We start from the raw sequence: 17,218 nt of genomic DNA on the forward strand, positions 1-17,218 counted from the left end.
GTTTGAGTAAAATGAAAATCCACACACGACCCAAGTGAGGCGAACGGTAACGGGAAGAGACTGCCCATTTACTCCAAAAACTACCCGCTGCTGCTGCGGACGCGCGGCTGAGGAGCCGCACTGAAATACGCGGAATAAGGAGCAACTTTCAATGTTATAATGCCAACATGTGCAAATGTAAATGTGAATAACTTACCTATTCGAATAACATGAGGCATCCCGTTAGAGTAGTGAATCCAAAAGAGACATGCAATCAGCAATGTCCAGTATTCCCAAATCGCACTCCGGGGAGACAGCCAAGTATTTCGCATGGTTGTAAAGTCGCGGGATCCACTTTTTAAAATTCCAAAGACGACTCAGAATTGCTCATCAAAAATGAATTCGACGGAGCATATATGGATTTTGGTGTCTGCGACAAATTTACGCTCATTGTACTTGGTGCAACATTCTCTCAGGTTTTTTCTTTCTGTTACTCACAACTCTGAGAGCGGCTCGGTGAGGATGAAGCCCCCAGTCCTTTACAGGCGGGTCAGTATTACACCTGCGAACACAGGCTGCTACAATAAGCCTGCAGGAGTCTCTGTATCCCCTCCTACCGCCGATGCTATCTGTCTACTGGCAAGTAGCACCGCAACAGCCAAGCCGGACTCCCGCACCGCTGTGGAGGAGGAGAATAACTGCGCCTGCGGAACTTTGCTTCTGTCGCCGAAAGGCAAACAGAGAAAAGCGTCACACGATGAGTGCTGAGGAAAATAAACGAACCTCAGACATTCAAAATCTGCTTACTGCTTATCACTCCAGTCCCGCAATCCAGTCATGAAAAGTGTTCATTTACCACAGAGGTACTTTGTGAAGGTGGAAAAGCCGCTCCGCGACACCCTGTCCAGTTGCGCACGGCGATGGCACAAGGCTTGTTATTGAAGAACGTCCAAATGTGCTCAAAAGGCTCTTTGTTAAACAGTGTTCATTTTTTTTTAAAAATCTTCCAGTTTGTGCTGGATGGAAAAGCAGTGCAGGAGCCGTGCATCTGCGTGTGTCTGAGGACCCTCCTTCCTCGGTGCCACTAGAGGCACGCGTCGTTACGCATACTTGTCAACTATGTCCAAGAAGTATTTGTATTGAGGTGAGAGGGATCGGAACAATGACCCGGTTATCTACTTTCCCAGTCGTTGTAAAGACACACGCAATATTTATTTATTTTACATTATATTTTGATATATTATTGTTGTAGTCTGAAATCTTATAAATGCAGTTATTTTTTCTTATTTACTGCACTGAGATAGGGAAAGGCATTTTTTCCCCCATTGCCTGAAGCTAGAAAGAAGGAAACCCCCGTCTGCCTGCAGCACTGAATGGGATGAATTATTTGCATGAGGGAAATAAGTGTCAGCTGAGAATTGGGCCGTTGACAAAGCAGGATTTTTATCGCTCTTATTTGAGACATTTAGTCTGTGTCGATGAGTACATTAAACCCCCGTAACTGCCTGCTGCCTATCTGCCGTCCATTTGTCATACCTTTTGCAAAGAGCCGTCAAATATAAGCTGCAGGTTGCATTTACATTGGCATAGAGTTGTTCTGCTTACGTCTCCCTCACCACTGCAGTGGAGGAGGCAAAGCCCATCTGAAAGTAATGAAATACCCCTTAATGGTACAGATTGCATTTCTTTCTCTGAATTTTGCCAAAAACTGAAACTTGTAGCAGCATCAAAGACTGAAATCAACTTAAGAAAGATGAAAGTTGCAGAATCATAACTCTAAAAAATGTATTTCAGATTTCAATTTTGTTAAAGAAAGATAGATATATATTTTTTTTCTGATACAATATAACCTATTTGACATCACAAATAATGTTAATAACAGTAGACATTTTATATCCCAATAAACCAGCACTACAAAATGCCTTTTTTTACATTTATGATGTGTCGTCTTTAAGCATATTCTGAAAAATGCGCTGCTACATTTCTTTGTGCTTAAAAGAAAACTCTTGATGAGATAGTGCTGTGGCTCATTGGTTTTATTTTTCTGTTTGGAATGGGGGAGAGGAATAAACTGTGCATCAGGGGGCATGCAAGCAAGAACAAGCCAGACTGACTGCCACTGCATATTCATGTCTCCCAGAGCAGATTTATCGCCTCTTGGCACAATGTAAGGACTATCAACGTGAGTTATGTGGCCCGGCTCTCGCATTATCGAGATTCATTGACTTGCTGCTCTTTCAAATACAAAATGTACACATGTCTATAGCAAACAAGACATTGTGGGTCTGTGGGTGCCTATAGAGATGGCGGTCTGTGCTCTCAATCACCTGCACTGATAACTGGAGGGAGCAGACCCCGGAGCAGCAGAGTTCACACTGTGACACACACAGGGAGCGGGAAGCACAAGATGGAGTATCTCACTTAGATTTCCACATTTGCAATAGCTGTTGAAGCAAACTGGATTCGAACCGATTGTGTTGTTTACAGCAGTTGGCGTTACATCTTTGTTTCCGTGTCACTTTGTCATTGTAAGAAGTACCATATGTTACAGTGTCTACCGCTATTACAAGAACTATAGTGGAAATGTGCTTTGGCACTATGAGGGGGTGTAGGAGGATCTTTAGAGGAGACCAAATCAGTGCTGCATGGTGATCACATTTACGTCATTTATGTTATACTGTGCAGACATTTATTTTATCCAAAATAATTATTCTTTTTGGGGTGTTCCTTTTTTCTTTGTTTTTTGGTGCATGTAAATGGGCTGCAAAAGCTAAAATCCCAAAGTTCGCTGCAGAGGAAGTTTCTCTCCACTCCTCACTAAAAGCCTCCATTGGACTCCTTTGTTTCCTAAAACCCGGAAGTAAAGTCCTTCCGGTTCCTTCGCCAAAAATGCAATGCAATTTCTCCATAGGATTTTGGAAAATAGCTTGAAATAAGGTCTGTGGTCACGTTTTGTTCAGTCGCATAATATCCACTTGTCGACCCTACTTTTATAATTTTCTAATCATAAATCTAGTCGCCAGAAGCAAAATGCTAACGTTATGCTATAAACGCACTACAGCTTCAACGTCACGCCATCCATATTCAAACATACAGATTGTAAATGGTACAAGTTGAAGTGTTTGTTTGAACAGTTTGCTGGAGGCAGGAACTTGCTTTCAAGCAGAACAGGGCCAACAAACTTAGTGGGAGTGTTTTACGTGTGCGGTGTAATGACGTAAAACGGCCTTGACAACTTCTGTAGTGCTATTCAGCCACATGTTAACAACCATCGTTTTTCAGACACGTAAACTCTTCAAAAATCACCAGCGGGGTCACTGCTGATGTATTAAATGTCGTAGAACAAAACGTGATATGTCTCTTCAATTTGTGTCAACCACAGACCTTATTTGGAGCTATTTTCCAAAATCCTATGGAGAAATTGCATTGCTTTTTGTCGAAGGAACCGGATGTGGTAAAAATGCTAACTTACTTTCGGGTTTTAGGACGCGTCACTGCGGTTCTCTATTGGCTAGCGGCCCAACACATTGTACCTGATAGTCGTTACTTCTGTAAGCACTGCGATCACTACAGAGCTGGCTAGCTAACCAATCAGACTGGTCTCTGGTTTCAGACAGAGGGTGAAAAGAGGTGCTGCAGCACAGAAGTATGAGGACAATAAAGACCTTTTTGAACATTAAAGGAAGCAAACATGGGCCGGTACTGAAGTGCCCCCCCCGTTGACAATTTACTAGCGGTATTTACTTGCGGTACCGAGGTGGGCCGGCGGTACCGAAGTGGGCCGGTCCAGAGTCCCGGGCTGATTTTTAGTCCCAGTCCGCCCCTGCAAACATGTCACAGTAGGCATTACATTCAAATATGAACCTGGACATTTGCATAATGTCCCCTTCAAAGTACAGAAATCCGCTAAAGGCACTAAACGTATAACAGCAAAAGTAGACATTCTGCAAAAGAAACAGTGTTACTGTAGTAGTTATACAATATTACCATTATCACCAATGCAATCATGTTTGAGTAGTACTTTACTGTTGTAGCTGGTTGATGCTGAGAAAATCCCCCTATTCATAGTAACCTAATATTGAATACCCTGTATCACCATACGTCACTTATGGCCAGATCACCAATATATATATATATATATATATAATATATACAGCCCTATTTTTAGTAGTTAGGTCACTTCACAATCGGGGTTATGCCCCCACAAAAGGATCAAACTATAGATCTGGTGTAAGGACCACAAGCCAAATGTTTGCTTATAAATTATATTTAAAAGCAATGTAAGCATTTTGGTTTAACAATTTTTCTTCTTTATTGGATACCTTTGCAAGGCCAGCCAAAAGTAACACAGGAGTGAAAAAGTGACTCAGAAGGACCCTGAGGTCCATTATAAAAACATAAAACCACTGTTTTAATATTTAACAATTCATCCCAGTCTACATTCAGTAAATATGAGAATAATTTAAGTTGACACCTCCTAGGCAGGTCACACATTTATATATGACAACACTGTCAGCTCTGTTTTTCCCCTGTCAAATGATTGCTGTTGCATTTACAACCGCCCAGCGATCAATGCCTCGTCTAACAAGTTGGTCATAACTAATGGCTCCAGAAACATCAAGTCTCCATTGTGAAGCTGGAGACATTGACAAGAGGTGTACTTAGTTGACAGCATTGATCAGCACATTTTGTTTAGTTTTTGAAGATTGTGAGAGAGGAGAAAGAGGACAATCAATTTCCCTACAGCGCCTTTCACTGCTTGCTTATACACCTTTGATTGGCTGGAGAAAGTGTGCAATCCAAAATGTTTCATTGTTCGTAATTATGTGAAAAAATTGCTGCACTTCGATTGAGCCTAAAAAATGAGTCATGTGAAGCGTTCTCACAATTGATTTTGCTTTTCTGTTCAAGAGAAACATAAAGACTGAACATAATGCTGAAGATCGAATCTTCCGGCGACAATGGTTCAATAATAGGAACTCCTTTCTAAGTCTAAGTGTGTGGTTATAAATTAAGTGTCTTTTTTAAAGTCCTTTTGATTGTGATGCTTTATCTTTGTTAAAGAAAAGATGATTAATTCATCAAAAAGGCACAGTCAACTTTTCAGACTACCAGGGAGTTGCATCGATTTCTTTAAAGAAAAGATAATGACGAATCAAAAACATTTTTTTAAAGCATAAAACCTTGATGTTTGGGAATAAATATTGCATATGTGTTTTTCTTTGCAATGTCTGTGTGTCTTCCCATTAAAACATTCAAAGAGCTTGGTTCAAAGGTCCGCTTTCCGGCAGAGCACATATTTTACGCAAAAAGATGCAATGTCATACAGCTGCTGTTTGTACATATTGCTGCCATGACAGGGTTTATGGCGCCTCCATTACATCAGTTTGACGATAACCATGCAGCCTTTTGTGGGCAGACAAATAATTAAATGTCGATTTACCCTCATCAACTACTGGGGCAATATAGCTGCTTTGCTGACAGATTGAACACTTGCTGCAGCCTCACGCTCTTATGATTCAAGGCAAGGTGCCACGTGCAGACAAGGTTATGAGGAATTGGCCCAATTCTGGCGCTGATTGCAACGTTTACCCAGGCTCTATACTGCCCTGGCTTAGAGTTAGAGACTGCTCAAGATGTATGTGCTGCTGCTGACGTATGTAGCGCTGGTGTTGGGGAGCGGGGAGACAATCACAACCCTGATCAGTCATCCAGACAGTCTGTGAGATGGGAAATGACTGCTGGCGGGGTTCAGCCACTGGTTATAGATGAGAAAGGCACAGAGTAATAATAGATTCCTGACCCAATCTGATTTATCAATTGATTTATTAGTGTTATCATCTTTATCATCCCCGTCATCTATCTTCAATAAATAGCTCAAAACTGTGGAGCAGATTGTGTCCATGTATTAAAAAAATAAAAAACCCAACCACACTTTCATGACCTTTAAGTCAACACGTCTATATTTGGAGATTAAGTGAACAGATGTTTCTATGAAAAACATGATGAATGTCATGGTTACAAAGATGCTTGTATGAGCCTGTCAAATAAAAAAACAATTCTCCCGCTGCAACACAATCCTGCCGCTCTGCTCGTGAGTGACTGGTCCTTGACGTTCAAGCAGACCTCTAAGGTCAAGGAGGGAACTGGGGAAATAAAATCACACTTGAACACTTCTATTGAAGAACCTATGGTGCGAAATCAACGACTCATTAAATTTCACCTAAAACTCTGTGATTACACTTGACCCTGCGTGCCCCGCATGTAACACAGGTCAATACCTACAGCCAGGCTGTCATCACAATGTTGTCACTGACATGTTTTTTGCCATATTCTGAGGCTATAGCATTTGCATAGTTATTTTCAAGCTTTGGATATGTTGATGTCTTAGGTTGAGGGCATGATTATTTTGTTTCTATTGTCTTTGATCTCAAATATCCAACATCATGGGAAGTAATATTGGGGGGGATGAAACCCTCTTTAATGGTCACACCAAAATGGTTTGATTGGGGAAAAATCGATCTGTGTGCTGATGTAGAAACTGCGTGGTCTTATTTTTATCTTGGTTTTATGGAGATCATTGATAGACATGCACCCCTGCGTCAATTTAGAGTAAAGGCACGAGACAATCCTTGGCTTTCTGCTGAACTGTCCAGTCTCCTGCATGAGAGAAACAAGGCCTGGGCAAAGGCTAGGAAATCAGGCTCAGAGGTAGAATGGCTGCATTTTAGGCAGCTAAGGAATAGCTTCACTTCACATGTCAAAAGTGCTAAATCAAAGTACTATCTGTCAGTTACCACAGAAAACCTAAATAATCCTAGGTAATGTTGGAAAGCCATAAAATCGATATCCACCGGTGATATCCGTAATGAGCTACCTCCGTGCATTACCACAGCATCTGGCACTATATCGGACAGGGCCACTATGCTAAATTGCTTTAATGAGCATTTTGTGTCCTGTGGTTCTCTGTTTCATTCTGTCACTAACTCTGCTGCTGTGAACACCCCAATCCGTGACTCTGAACAACGTGGTCTGGAAAACCCTTTCAGTTTTACTCCTTTTACTGTTGATGCTGTTCATGAAGCTTTAACCAAGCTAGATCCTAAGAAACCGGCTGGCCCGGACAATGTAGAACCTTTCTTTTTAAAGATAGCTGCAGATTTTATTGCTCCACCTCTTACTTCTCTTTTTAACCTCTCCCTCAGCACAAATACAATTCCAAAAGTATGGAAGTCTGCGTATGTCTTGCCTTTGCTAAAAGGAGGGGAGGCAACTATTTTAAATAACTATAGTCCAATCTCAAAATTGTCAGTTCTGGCGAAGGTGCTCGAATGCCTAGTGAGTGAACAGGTAAAGGAGTTTTTATGTAAAAATGATATCCTGTCTAAACATCAGTCAGGATTCAGAAAGCAACATAGCACCATCACTGCGACAATGAAAGTGGTGAATGATGTGGCGAGTATTTTAGATAATAAGCAAGGCAAGGCAAGGCAAGGCAAGGCAAGTTTATTTATAGAGCACTTTTCAACGCAAGGCAATTCAAAGTGCTTTACAAAAAAAAAAAAAAAATGAAAGACATTAAGCAAATAAACATTAAGAAAAAAATACATGGATAAAAGTTACAGTGCAGTCTAAAATATAAATAGTTCAATTAAACATTACAAGAAAAAGTACATGGATAAAAGTTACAGTGCAGTTTAAGATATGAATAGTTCAAATAAAAGCAGCGACAAAAAGAAAAGTCTTCAGCCTGGATTTAAAAGTAGTCAGAGTTGCAGCGGACCTGCAGGTTTCTGGGAGTTTGTTCCAGATATTTGGAGCATAATAACTGAACGCTGCTTTACCATGTTTAGTTCTGACTCTGGGGACAGAAAGCTGACCAGTCCCTGAAGACCTGAGAGATCTGGATGGTTCATAGTTTAGCAGGAGGTCAGTAATGTATTTTGGGCCTAAACCATTCAGTGCTTTATAAACCAGCAGCAGTATTTTGAAATCTATTCTTTGACACACAGGAAGCCAGTGTAAAGACTTCAGAACAGGAGTGATGTGATCCACTTTCTTAGTGTTAGTGAGGACTCGAGCAGCGGCGTTCTGAATTAGCTGCAGCTTCCTAATAGATTTTTTAGTGAGACCTGTGAAGACACCATTGCAGTAGTCGAGTCTACTGAAGATAAAGGCATGGACAAGTTTTTCCAAATCCTGCTGTGACATTAGTCTTTTAATCCTAGATATGTTCTTTAGGTGATAGTAGGCTGATTTAGTAACTGTTTTAATGTGACTGTTGAAACTCAGGTCAGAGTCCATGACTACACCTAGATTTCTGGCTTTATCTGTTGGTTTGAACATTGCACACTGAAGCTCAGCGCTAACTTTTAAACGTTCTGCCTTGGCTCCAAAAACCATTACCTCAGTTTTATCTTTGTTTAATTGGAGAAAGTTCTGACACATCCAGTCATTGATTTGTTCAATGCACTTACTCAGTGTTTGAATTGGAGCATAGTCTCCTGGTGAAATTGTTACGTAAATTTGTGTGTCATCTGCATAGCTATGGTAACTTATTTTGTTGTTCTTCATTATCTGAGCCAGTGGTAGCATGTAGATGTTAAAGAGAAGAGGCCCCAAGATGGAGCCTTGAGGAACCCCACATGTCATATTTGTCAACTCAGATGTGTATTTACCGATAGAAACAAAGTTGTTTCTGTCCTTTAAGTAGGATTTAAACCAATTTAGAACTGTTTCCGAAAGTCCCACCCAGTTTTCCAGTCGGTCTAGTAATATGCTGTGGTCAACAGTGTCAAACGCAGCACTGAGATCGAATAATACACTGAAGTTCTGCCACTGTCTGTGTTTAAGTGGATGTCGTTAAAGACCTTTACAAGAGCAGAGTTGTGCAGCTCTATTTATTGACCTTTCAAAAGTGTTTGATACCGTCGATCATCACATCTTAAAGCAGAGGCTAGTATTGGCATGTCCAGCCTTGCAGTGGGGTGGTTTGTGAACTACCTCTCTGAAAGGTCCCAATGTGTTCACTTTGATGGGCTGTCTTCTGAATGGTTAAACATTGCTAATGGTGTTCCTCAAGGTTCTGTTTTAGGTCCACTTTTATTCTCTATATATATCAACAGTTTAGGTGAAAATGTGGATGAAGCTACTTTACATTTTTATGCGGACGATACCGTGATGTACTGTGCAGGTCCCTCCATTAAGGAGGCTGGTGTTAAATTACAGGCTGTTTTTAACATTATTCAGACTAAGCTCTCTGAACTAAAGCTTCTTTTAAATGTTGATAAAACCAAGGTAATGCTCTTTTCTAAAGCTAAAAAGACTACAAACATTGCTTTGGATATTGTTACTATGCAAGGACAAGTACTCAAAGTGGTTACCTGTTATAAATACCTAGGTATCTGGCTTGATGATTGTCTTACTTTTCAAATGCAGGTCATTAATCTGCTTAAAAAGCTGAGGGTTAGACTAGGTTTCTTCTACAGGAACAAGTCCTGTTTCTCGCTTGAGGCCAGGAAAAGGCTAGTCACTGTGACCTTTTTACCTGTGCTGGACTATGGTGATTTGATCTATATGAATGCACCTGCCAATTGTCTGGAAAAGTTAGATGCCGCCTATCACAGTGCCCTGAGATTGGTTACTAACTGTAAAGCACTTACACGTCACTGTACCCTGTATGCCAAGGCAGGTCTGCCTTCACTAACTGTACGGAGGCTCAGTCATTGGTACATGTTCATTTATAAAGCCATGTTGGGTAAACTACCTTTTTATATCTGCTCTCTGATCTCTCGACAAATTGAAAGTACTTTTTGCCTGAGATCTCATGATGTTGTTTTATTAAATGTGCCAAGTGCTAGGACTGTCTTAGGGAAGAAATCTTTTAGATGTGCAGCTCCACTAAATTGGAACAGTCTGCAAACATGTTTAAAACTGAGCACTTTGGTTCCCCTGCATCATTTTAAAACTCGGCTGGGTGACATGCTGTTTGATACTCATGGTACCTGTCACTGTAAATAGAGTTTGTAAACTGTACCCTGTACATTATGTTGTATGTAATCCTTATTGTTGTTCTGTTGTTTTTATGTTACATGTGTAACTAATGTCCTGAAGGTCACCCTTGAAAAAGAGATCTTTTGATCTCAAGGGGCTTTCACCTGGTTTACAAACAAACACTTGCAGAGCACAGCACACACAGGGAAATGTGTTCTCTGCTTTTAACCCATCCTAGTGCCAGGAGTCTAGTACTAGGAGCAGTGGGCAGCTATTGTACAGCGCCTGGGGAGCAATGGGAGTGAGGGGGGAAGGGGGGTGTCCGGTGCCTTGCTCAAGGGCACCACGGCAGGGCAGGGGATGAACTGGGACCTCTCCAAGTAGCAGTCCACATTCCATTTTTAGGTCTGGTCGGGGACTTGAACCAGCGACCCTACGGCTCACAGTCCAAGCCCCTACTTACTGAGCCACTGCCGAAGTTAAACATGAAATTAGCATGTGCTCGGAAGATCTACACATTTAGACTTTAAAAATACACTGATCAAATGTTAGGAAAGCAAGGTGTCCCTGTAGTATAGTGGTTTACTGCAAGGCGCACATGAAATCCTGGGTTCGATATCCAGTGATGAATGTCATCCTGTGTGTCTACACTGTCGTTCTTAATATCAACTGTAAATATATTTTTAAAGCATTTTTAAAGTGATTAATATTATATAATTTTGAACAGTAATATGAACAATTAACATATATGTTACTTCCCGGCCTCCCTTACTGGTAAGGATACATGTGTTAAATGTAGTATAGTTGTTAGGTTGGAGGCGGGAATCATAGCCATAGAAGCCCGGCTCCGCATCTTAGAAAGTAACTCAGCTAAAGTAAAGCCCATGTTAGCATGTGCGGACCGGCAAAATGTAGCTCCTCTTAGCCGTCCCCCGGCAACTCTCGAGCAGCAGGGAGGCTGGGTGACTGTTCAGAAGGGGCATAACGCGAAACCCGCAGGTCCCCACCAACCCGTTCACGTATCTAACAGATATTCCCCACTCAGCGAGACACCCGCTGAGAAGCCAACTCTGGTTATTGGTAGCTCTATTATGAGACACGTGAATTTAGAGATCGAAGCCTCCACAGTCACATGCCTTCCGGGGGCCAGAGCGGGCGACGTTGAGGCGCATCTTAAACTGCTGGCTAAAGATAAACGTAAATACAGTAGGATTGTTATTCACGTCGGTGGTAATGATGTTCGTTTACGCCAATCAGAATGCACCAAACTTAATGTGGAGTCGGTGTGTAGTTATGCTAAAACAATGTCGGACACCGTAATCTTCTCTGGTCCCCTCCCCAATCTGATCAATGATGACATGTATAGCCGCATGTCATCATTTCAGCGCTGGTTGTCTTGGTGGTGCCCAGCAAACAATGTGGGCTTCGTAAATAATTGGACAGCCTTCTGGGGAAAACCTGGTCTGATTAAGAGAGACGGCATTCACCCTACTTTGAAAGGTGCAGATCTCATTTCGGCAAACATTTCAGGGCTTTGTGGACGTAATCCATGACAAACTGGAGTTGAGACCAGGAGGCAGAGTCGCAGTCTTACACGCTTCTCTGCGCTCTCTCCTAGGCAGTCACCCATAGGAATCCCGAACCCAATAAAATACCCAATATTAGCGGTGTGTGTGTCTGCCCAAGGACAATTTAAGGTAAAACCTAATAGAGGTGTCATACATAATAACCTAATAAAAGTAAATGTAACAACTACTACAGTGCAACAAAACAGGAAGATTAAATGTGGTCTCTTAAACATAAGATCTCTAGCATCTAAAGCAATATTGGTAAATGATTTAATATCAGATTATAATATTGATATATGCTGTCTCACTGAAACTTGGTTGAGACATGAAGAATATGTCAGCATAAATGAGGCCACTCCACCCAGCCATGTCAACACTCATATTGCTCGAGGCACAGGCCGAGGAGGTGGAGTTGCAGCAATCTTTGACTCAAGTTTACTTATCAATACTAAACCAAAATGTAATTATACCTCTTTTGAAAGCCTCGTTTTTAGTCTTACGCATCCGACCTGGAAAACTTTGCAGCCAATCTTATTTGTTACAGTGTACCGTGCACCAGGTCCTTATTCAGAATTCTTATCAGAATTCTCTGAGTTTTTATCAACTTTGGTTCTTAAAACAGACAAAGTAATTATCGTAGGTTGACTTTAATATTCATGTTGACGATGATAAAAATAGCCTTACTGTTGCATTTAACTCTATATTAGATTCTGTTGGTTTCTGTCAGAGTGTAAATAAACCAACCCACTGTTATAATCACACTCTCGACCTTGTTCTGACTTATGGTATTGAAATTGAGCAACTATTAGTCGAACCGCATAATCCTGCTTTATCCGACCATTTCTTAGTAACTTTTGAAGTACTGTTACTAGACTACAAAGCATTAGTCAAAAGCTCTTGCAGCAGAAACCTATCTGTTAGTGCTATAGCCACATTTAAGGAAGAGATTCCACCAATACTTAACTCGATAGCATGTCTGCATGTAGGGGAGGAAACTTATACAAAATGTACACCACCCCAAATTGATCATGTTGTTGATAGTGCTATAGATGCGCTGCGAATAAAATTAGACTCTGTTGCTCCTTTGAAAAAGAAGAAAATAAAACAACATAGATTAGCTCCATGGCATAATGCCGAAACCCGCAAAATAAAGCAAAAGTCTAGACAACTTGAAAGGATATGGCGTTCCACTAAACTTGAAGAATCTCGTTTAATTTGGCATATTACTCTCAATGAATATAAGAAAGCACTGCGTAAAGCGAGAGCAGCCTACTACTCTTCATTAATAGATGAGAATAAGAATAATGCAAGATTTCTTTTCAGCACTGTAGCCAGGCTGACAGAGAGCCACAGCTCGATTGAGCCTTCTATTCCCATAGCACTCGGTAGTAATGATTTTATGTGCTTTTTTAACGATAAAATTGTTACTCTTAGAAACAAAATTAATGACCTCTTGCCTTCGACCAGTATAGTGTTATCAACAGCTCCCGGAATCGTAAGTTCTAATATTACACTAGATAGTAAACTAGAATGCTTTTCAGCCATAAACCTTGAACAATTACATTCAATGATTCTCTCTTCTAAACCATCAACGTGCATGTTAGACCCAATTCCAACTAAGCTGTTGAAGGAAGTTTTTCCATTAATTAGCACTTCTTTATTAAATATTATGAATATGTCTTTATTATCAGGCTATGTTCCACAATCATTCAAAGTAGCAGTGATAAAACCGCTTCTTAAAAAGCACAACCTCGATCCAGAGGTTTTAGCCAACTATAGACCTATTTCTAATCTTCCGTTCCTCTCAAAAATTCTTGAGAAAGCGGTCGCAAAACAGTTGTGTGATTACTTAAAAAACAATGATTTATTTGAAGATTTTCAGTCTGGCTTTAGAACACATCATAGCACAGAGACAGCTCTGGTCAAAGTCACAAATGATATTCTAATAGCCTCAGACAAGGGACTTGTCTCTATTCTTGTTTTGCTCGATCTTAGTGCTGCATTTGATACTATCGACCATGATATCCTATTGCAAAGACTAGAGCACTTAGTTGGCATACAGGGAACTGCTTTAGGCTGGTTTAGGTCCTATCTATCTGAACGCTCTCAGTTTGTACGTGTTAACGATGAATCTTCCACGCAAACCAAAGTTAGCCATGGAGTGCCACAGGGCTCAGTGCTCGGACCTATTTTGTTCACATTATATATGCTTCCGTTAGGCAATATTATAAGGAATCATTCTGTAAACTTTCATTGTTATGCGGATGATACTCAACTATATTTATCAATCAAGCCTGATGAAATTAATCATCTAAATAAAATTCAAGACTGCCTTAAGGACTTAAAAACGTGGATGACCTTAAACTTTTTGATGTTAAACACGACCAAAACTGAAGTTATTGTACTTGGCCCGAAGAATCTACGAAACAAATTATCTAAAGACATACTAACTATGGATGGCATTAATTTGGCCTCCAGTGAGACTGTAAGGAATCTTGGTGTTATATTTGATCAGGATTTATCCTTTAACGCCCACATAAAATCAATTTCAAGGACCGCCTACTTCCATCTACGTAACATTGCAAAAATCAGGCATATCTTGCCTCAAAACGATGCAGAGAAACTAGTCCATGCATTTGTTACTTCTAGGCTGGATTATTGTAACTCTTTATTATCAGGGAGTACCAAGAAGTCAATCAAGTCGCTTCAGCTGATTCAAAATGCTGCGGCTCGTGTACTAACCAGAGTTAGGAAAAGGGACCACATTACTCCTGTTCTGGCTGCCTTACACTGGCTCCCTATAGAACACAGGATAGAATTTAAAATTCTTCTTCTCGCCTACAAAGCCCTTAATGGGCAGGCGCCATCTTACCTTAAAGAACTCATTATACCCTACTGTCCTACTAGGGCATTGCGTTCCAAGAATGCAGGGTTGTTGGTTGTTCCTAGAATCTTTAAAAGTACAATGGGAGCCAGAGCCTTTTCTTATCAAGCTCCACATTTGTGGAATCAGCTTCCAGTTTGTGTTCGGGCGGCAGACACCCTATCCGTTTTTAAGAGTGCGCTTAAGACCTTCCTTTTTGATAAAGCTTATAGTTAGGGCTGATTAGATTCAGCCCCTAGTTTTGCTGATATAGGCTTAGTTTGTCGGGGGACATCTTACTTCTTCCTTCTCTCTGTCTGTACCTGTGTACTCTCATGTTCCGATTAACCCAGCTTCCCCAAATGTCTTTCTTTTTGGTGTCTATATACGCTGGGATCCGGAGTCATGGATGATCCTGCGGTCCTGTGTCCTGGATCGCGAGCGCTGGATCTTGAGTCGTGGCTGTGGTCCTGGATCATAGGTCCTGGATGGATATCCTCGTGGATTCATCTTCCTATTATACACACATGCATTTCCAAACATTTGGACTACCTATGTTGCAAATGTATTATCTTTTCAATTTACACACGGCATCTATTGCACGTCTGTCCGTCCTGGGAGAGGGATCCCTCCTCTGTTGCTCTCCCTGAGGTTTCTCCCATTTTTCCCTTTAAACTGGGTTTTCTTTGGAAGTTTTTCCTTGTACGATGTGAGGGTCTAAGGACAGAGGGTGTCGTATTGTCATACTGATATTCTGTACACACTGTGAAGACCACTGAGACAAATGTAACATTTGTGATATTGGGCTATATAAATAAACATTGATTGATTGATTGATTGATATATAATATTCAACAGTAATATTAACAATAAACATATTTATATTCATATATATAAACAACAATATTTGATACATCCGTGCTCTCATCCAGCTGCAGAGCGAAATATTTACTAGCTCTCACTTGCTCCAAAAGCTGAGCAGATACTCAGTTTCACTCTCAGAAGCGGCAGCTCGATTCTGATTGGCTTGAAGGGCGGTCGTGTGATTTAAAAACAAAAAAATAAAATATTAATAAATGAAAAACAAAAAATTAAAAGATTGGCATCAAATGACACATATATTGATAGATATGCAGTTATTAATAACATCTAAAAAAAATAAAAATGTAACTTTAAAAAAATTACAGATCAACAACACAGATAAGATTCTCATTTATTCATTTTATATACATTTTATTACATTTTATTTATATAATTAAATCGATTTTTTGTTTGTTTTATCTGAGTGTTCCAGGGTATTCTCTGAATACCTTGAAGGCCCTGATGGTTCGCCACTGCTCATTTGCATGGACATACTATATCTACGCCACAAACAAATATTTACATTGTTGGGAAATGGCCTGATTATTTTCTTGATTAATGCATAGCATCTTTTGTTGTCGACCAACACTCAATGTATTTTCTTCATCAGACAAAGAAAAGCTGCCAGTCCTCAAAGTTAGTAAGCTTGAGCCGTAGGGACTTTGAATAACATTTTCCAGCCTACTGTTTCAAATATACTGAGCAAGACTGAAGGATTACTGAAACACTTGTCAAGATTACAATTATGTAGCTTCATGTTTTAGTCTACACAGCATTCATTAAGCTCCCATTAATTTATTATTTTGGTGTCATTGTATGTGTGCACATTAATCTTCAAACGCCTCTGTCTTGTACTGCTCACATGTACGATCACTGATTTGAATGACAGCCATACCTGTAAAAGCAGATTAGTTGTATCTGGTTTGTAGGCGGCAGTGAACATAGTTGCTACTGTGTTTACTGCGTCTGATTACTTTGCAAAATTCTGGTCTGAATGGAATTTTAGATTGTAAATACTCCTGTACATAGCGGTTAATGGACATTTAAAAATGCTTAAGACTACCAGCAGGTCTCCCTTGAAAAAGAGATCTATGATCTCAATGGGACCAATCTGGTTAAATAAAGGTTTGAAATGAAATGAAATGAAATGACAATTGCATAAAACCCTGATGTCTTCGCCACTGGTTTGTTTATTTTCTTTTACTGAACAAAGCTTAGTGTTTATGCAGATTTACTTCATGATGCAAAGTGTCTGGAAGATTTCACAATATGAATCCTTGTAAAGACATACTTATGTGTTTTTATTTTAGAACTATGGGAAGGCCATCAGTGAAGCATCCTTAAAGTATGTTTACCATCTCCAGAGAGTTATTTCAGTGCTTCAAAGTGAGGCGGAGTGAGAGGCCGGTATCATGACATGCCTCGCAAATACTCCAGCAGCCAATACCCACAAGGCTTTGTTTCGGAGGTTATCTTCACCCTCTCACTCGAGTAGCCGATCTATCAGCGACGGAAAGGGAGCAGCGGTGACAGCCACTGTACGATTAGATGCTATGTCGGCTAATATCGCGCGGCAGTTGAACAGGGCGAGCCTTTGTTGTTGTTTACACTGCGTTTTCCCATCATTAGGCTTGGCAAGGCTGGCTACAGAATCTTTTTCATGTTAATTAAAATTAATATACAGTAAGGACTGCACGTGTGGCTTCATGCCAGAATTTTGAAGTAAGACTCAATTAACCTCAACGACCCTGTCTAACACAAACAATGAGAAATTCATTATATGCAGCATCGAACCCAGACAAGCTTAGCGGCTTCAAAACTATATAAATGGTTTCGAATGCATTTCCACCTTGTGTCTGCCAAATAAATGGCCCATTAAAAAATCTGCAGCAACATAAAATGGATATCATGAAAGCGCAGGTGTTTGCAGATCATGCAATCCCTGAGTATCAGC

General features: G+C 40.4%; 1 protein-coding gene across 1 annotated transcript in view; it reads right to left on the reverse strand.

Annotated features, from left to right (window-relative positions):
- The window catches only part of grik3 (glutamate ionotropic receptor kainate type subunit 3), a 104,976-nt gene extending 103,958 nt beyond the window's left edge, over window positions 1-1,018 (reverse strand). The window contains exon 1 of the mRNA XM_034102942.2: window positions 197-1,018. Coding sequence (XP_033958833.1) covers window positions 197-311 — 115 coding nt within the window. The 5' untranslated portion in view covers window positions 312-1,018. The remainder of the gene's footprint in view (window positions 1-196) is intronic.
- Between the last annotated feature and the right edge of the window lie 16,200 nt (window positions 1,019-17,218).

Source organism: Pseudochaenichthys georgianus, chromosome 16 (assembly GCF_902827115.2).
Source record: "Pseudochaenichthys georgianus chromosome 16, fPseGeo1.2, whole genome shotgun sequence".
Taxonomy (NCBI): Eukaryota; Metazoa; Chordata; class Actinopteri; order Perciformes; family Channichthyidae; genus Pseudochaenichthys; species Pseudochaenichthys georgianus.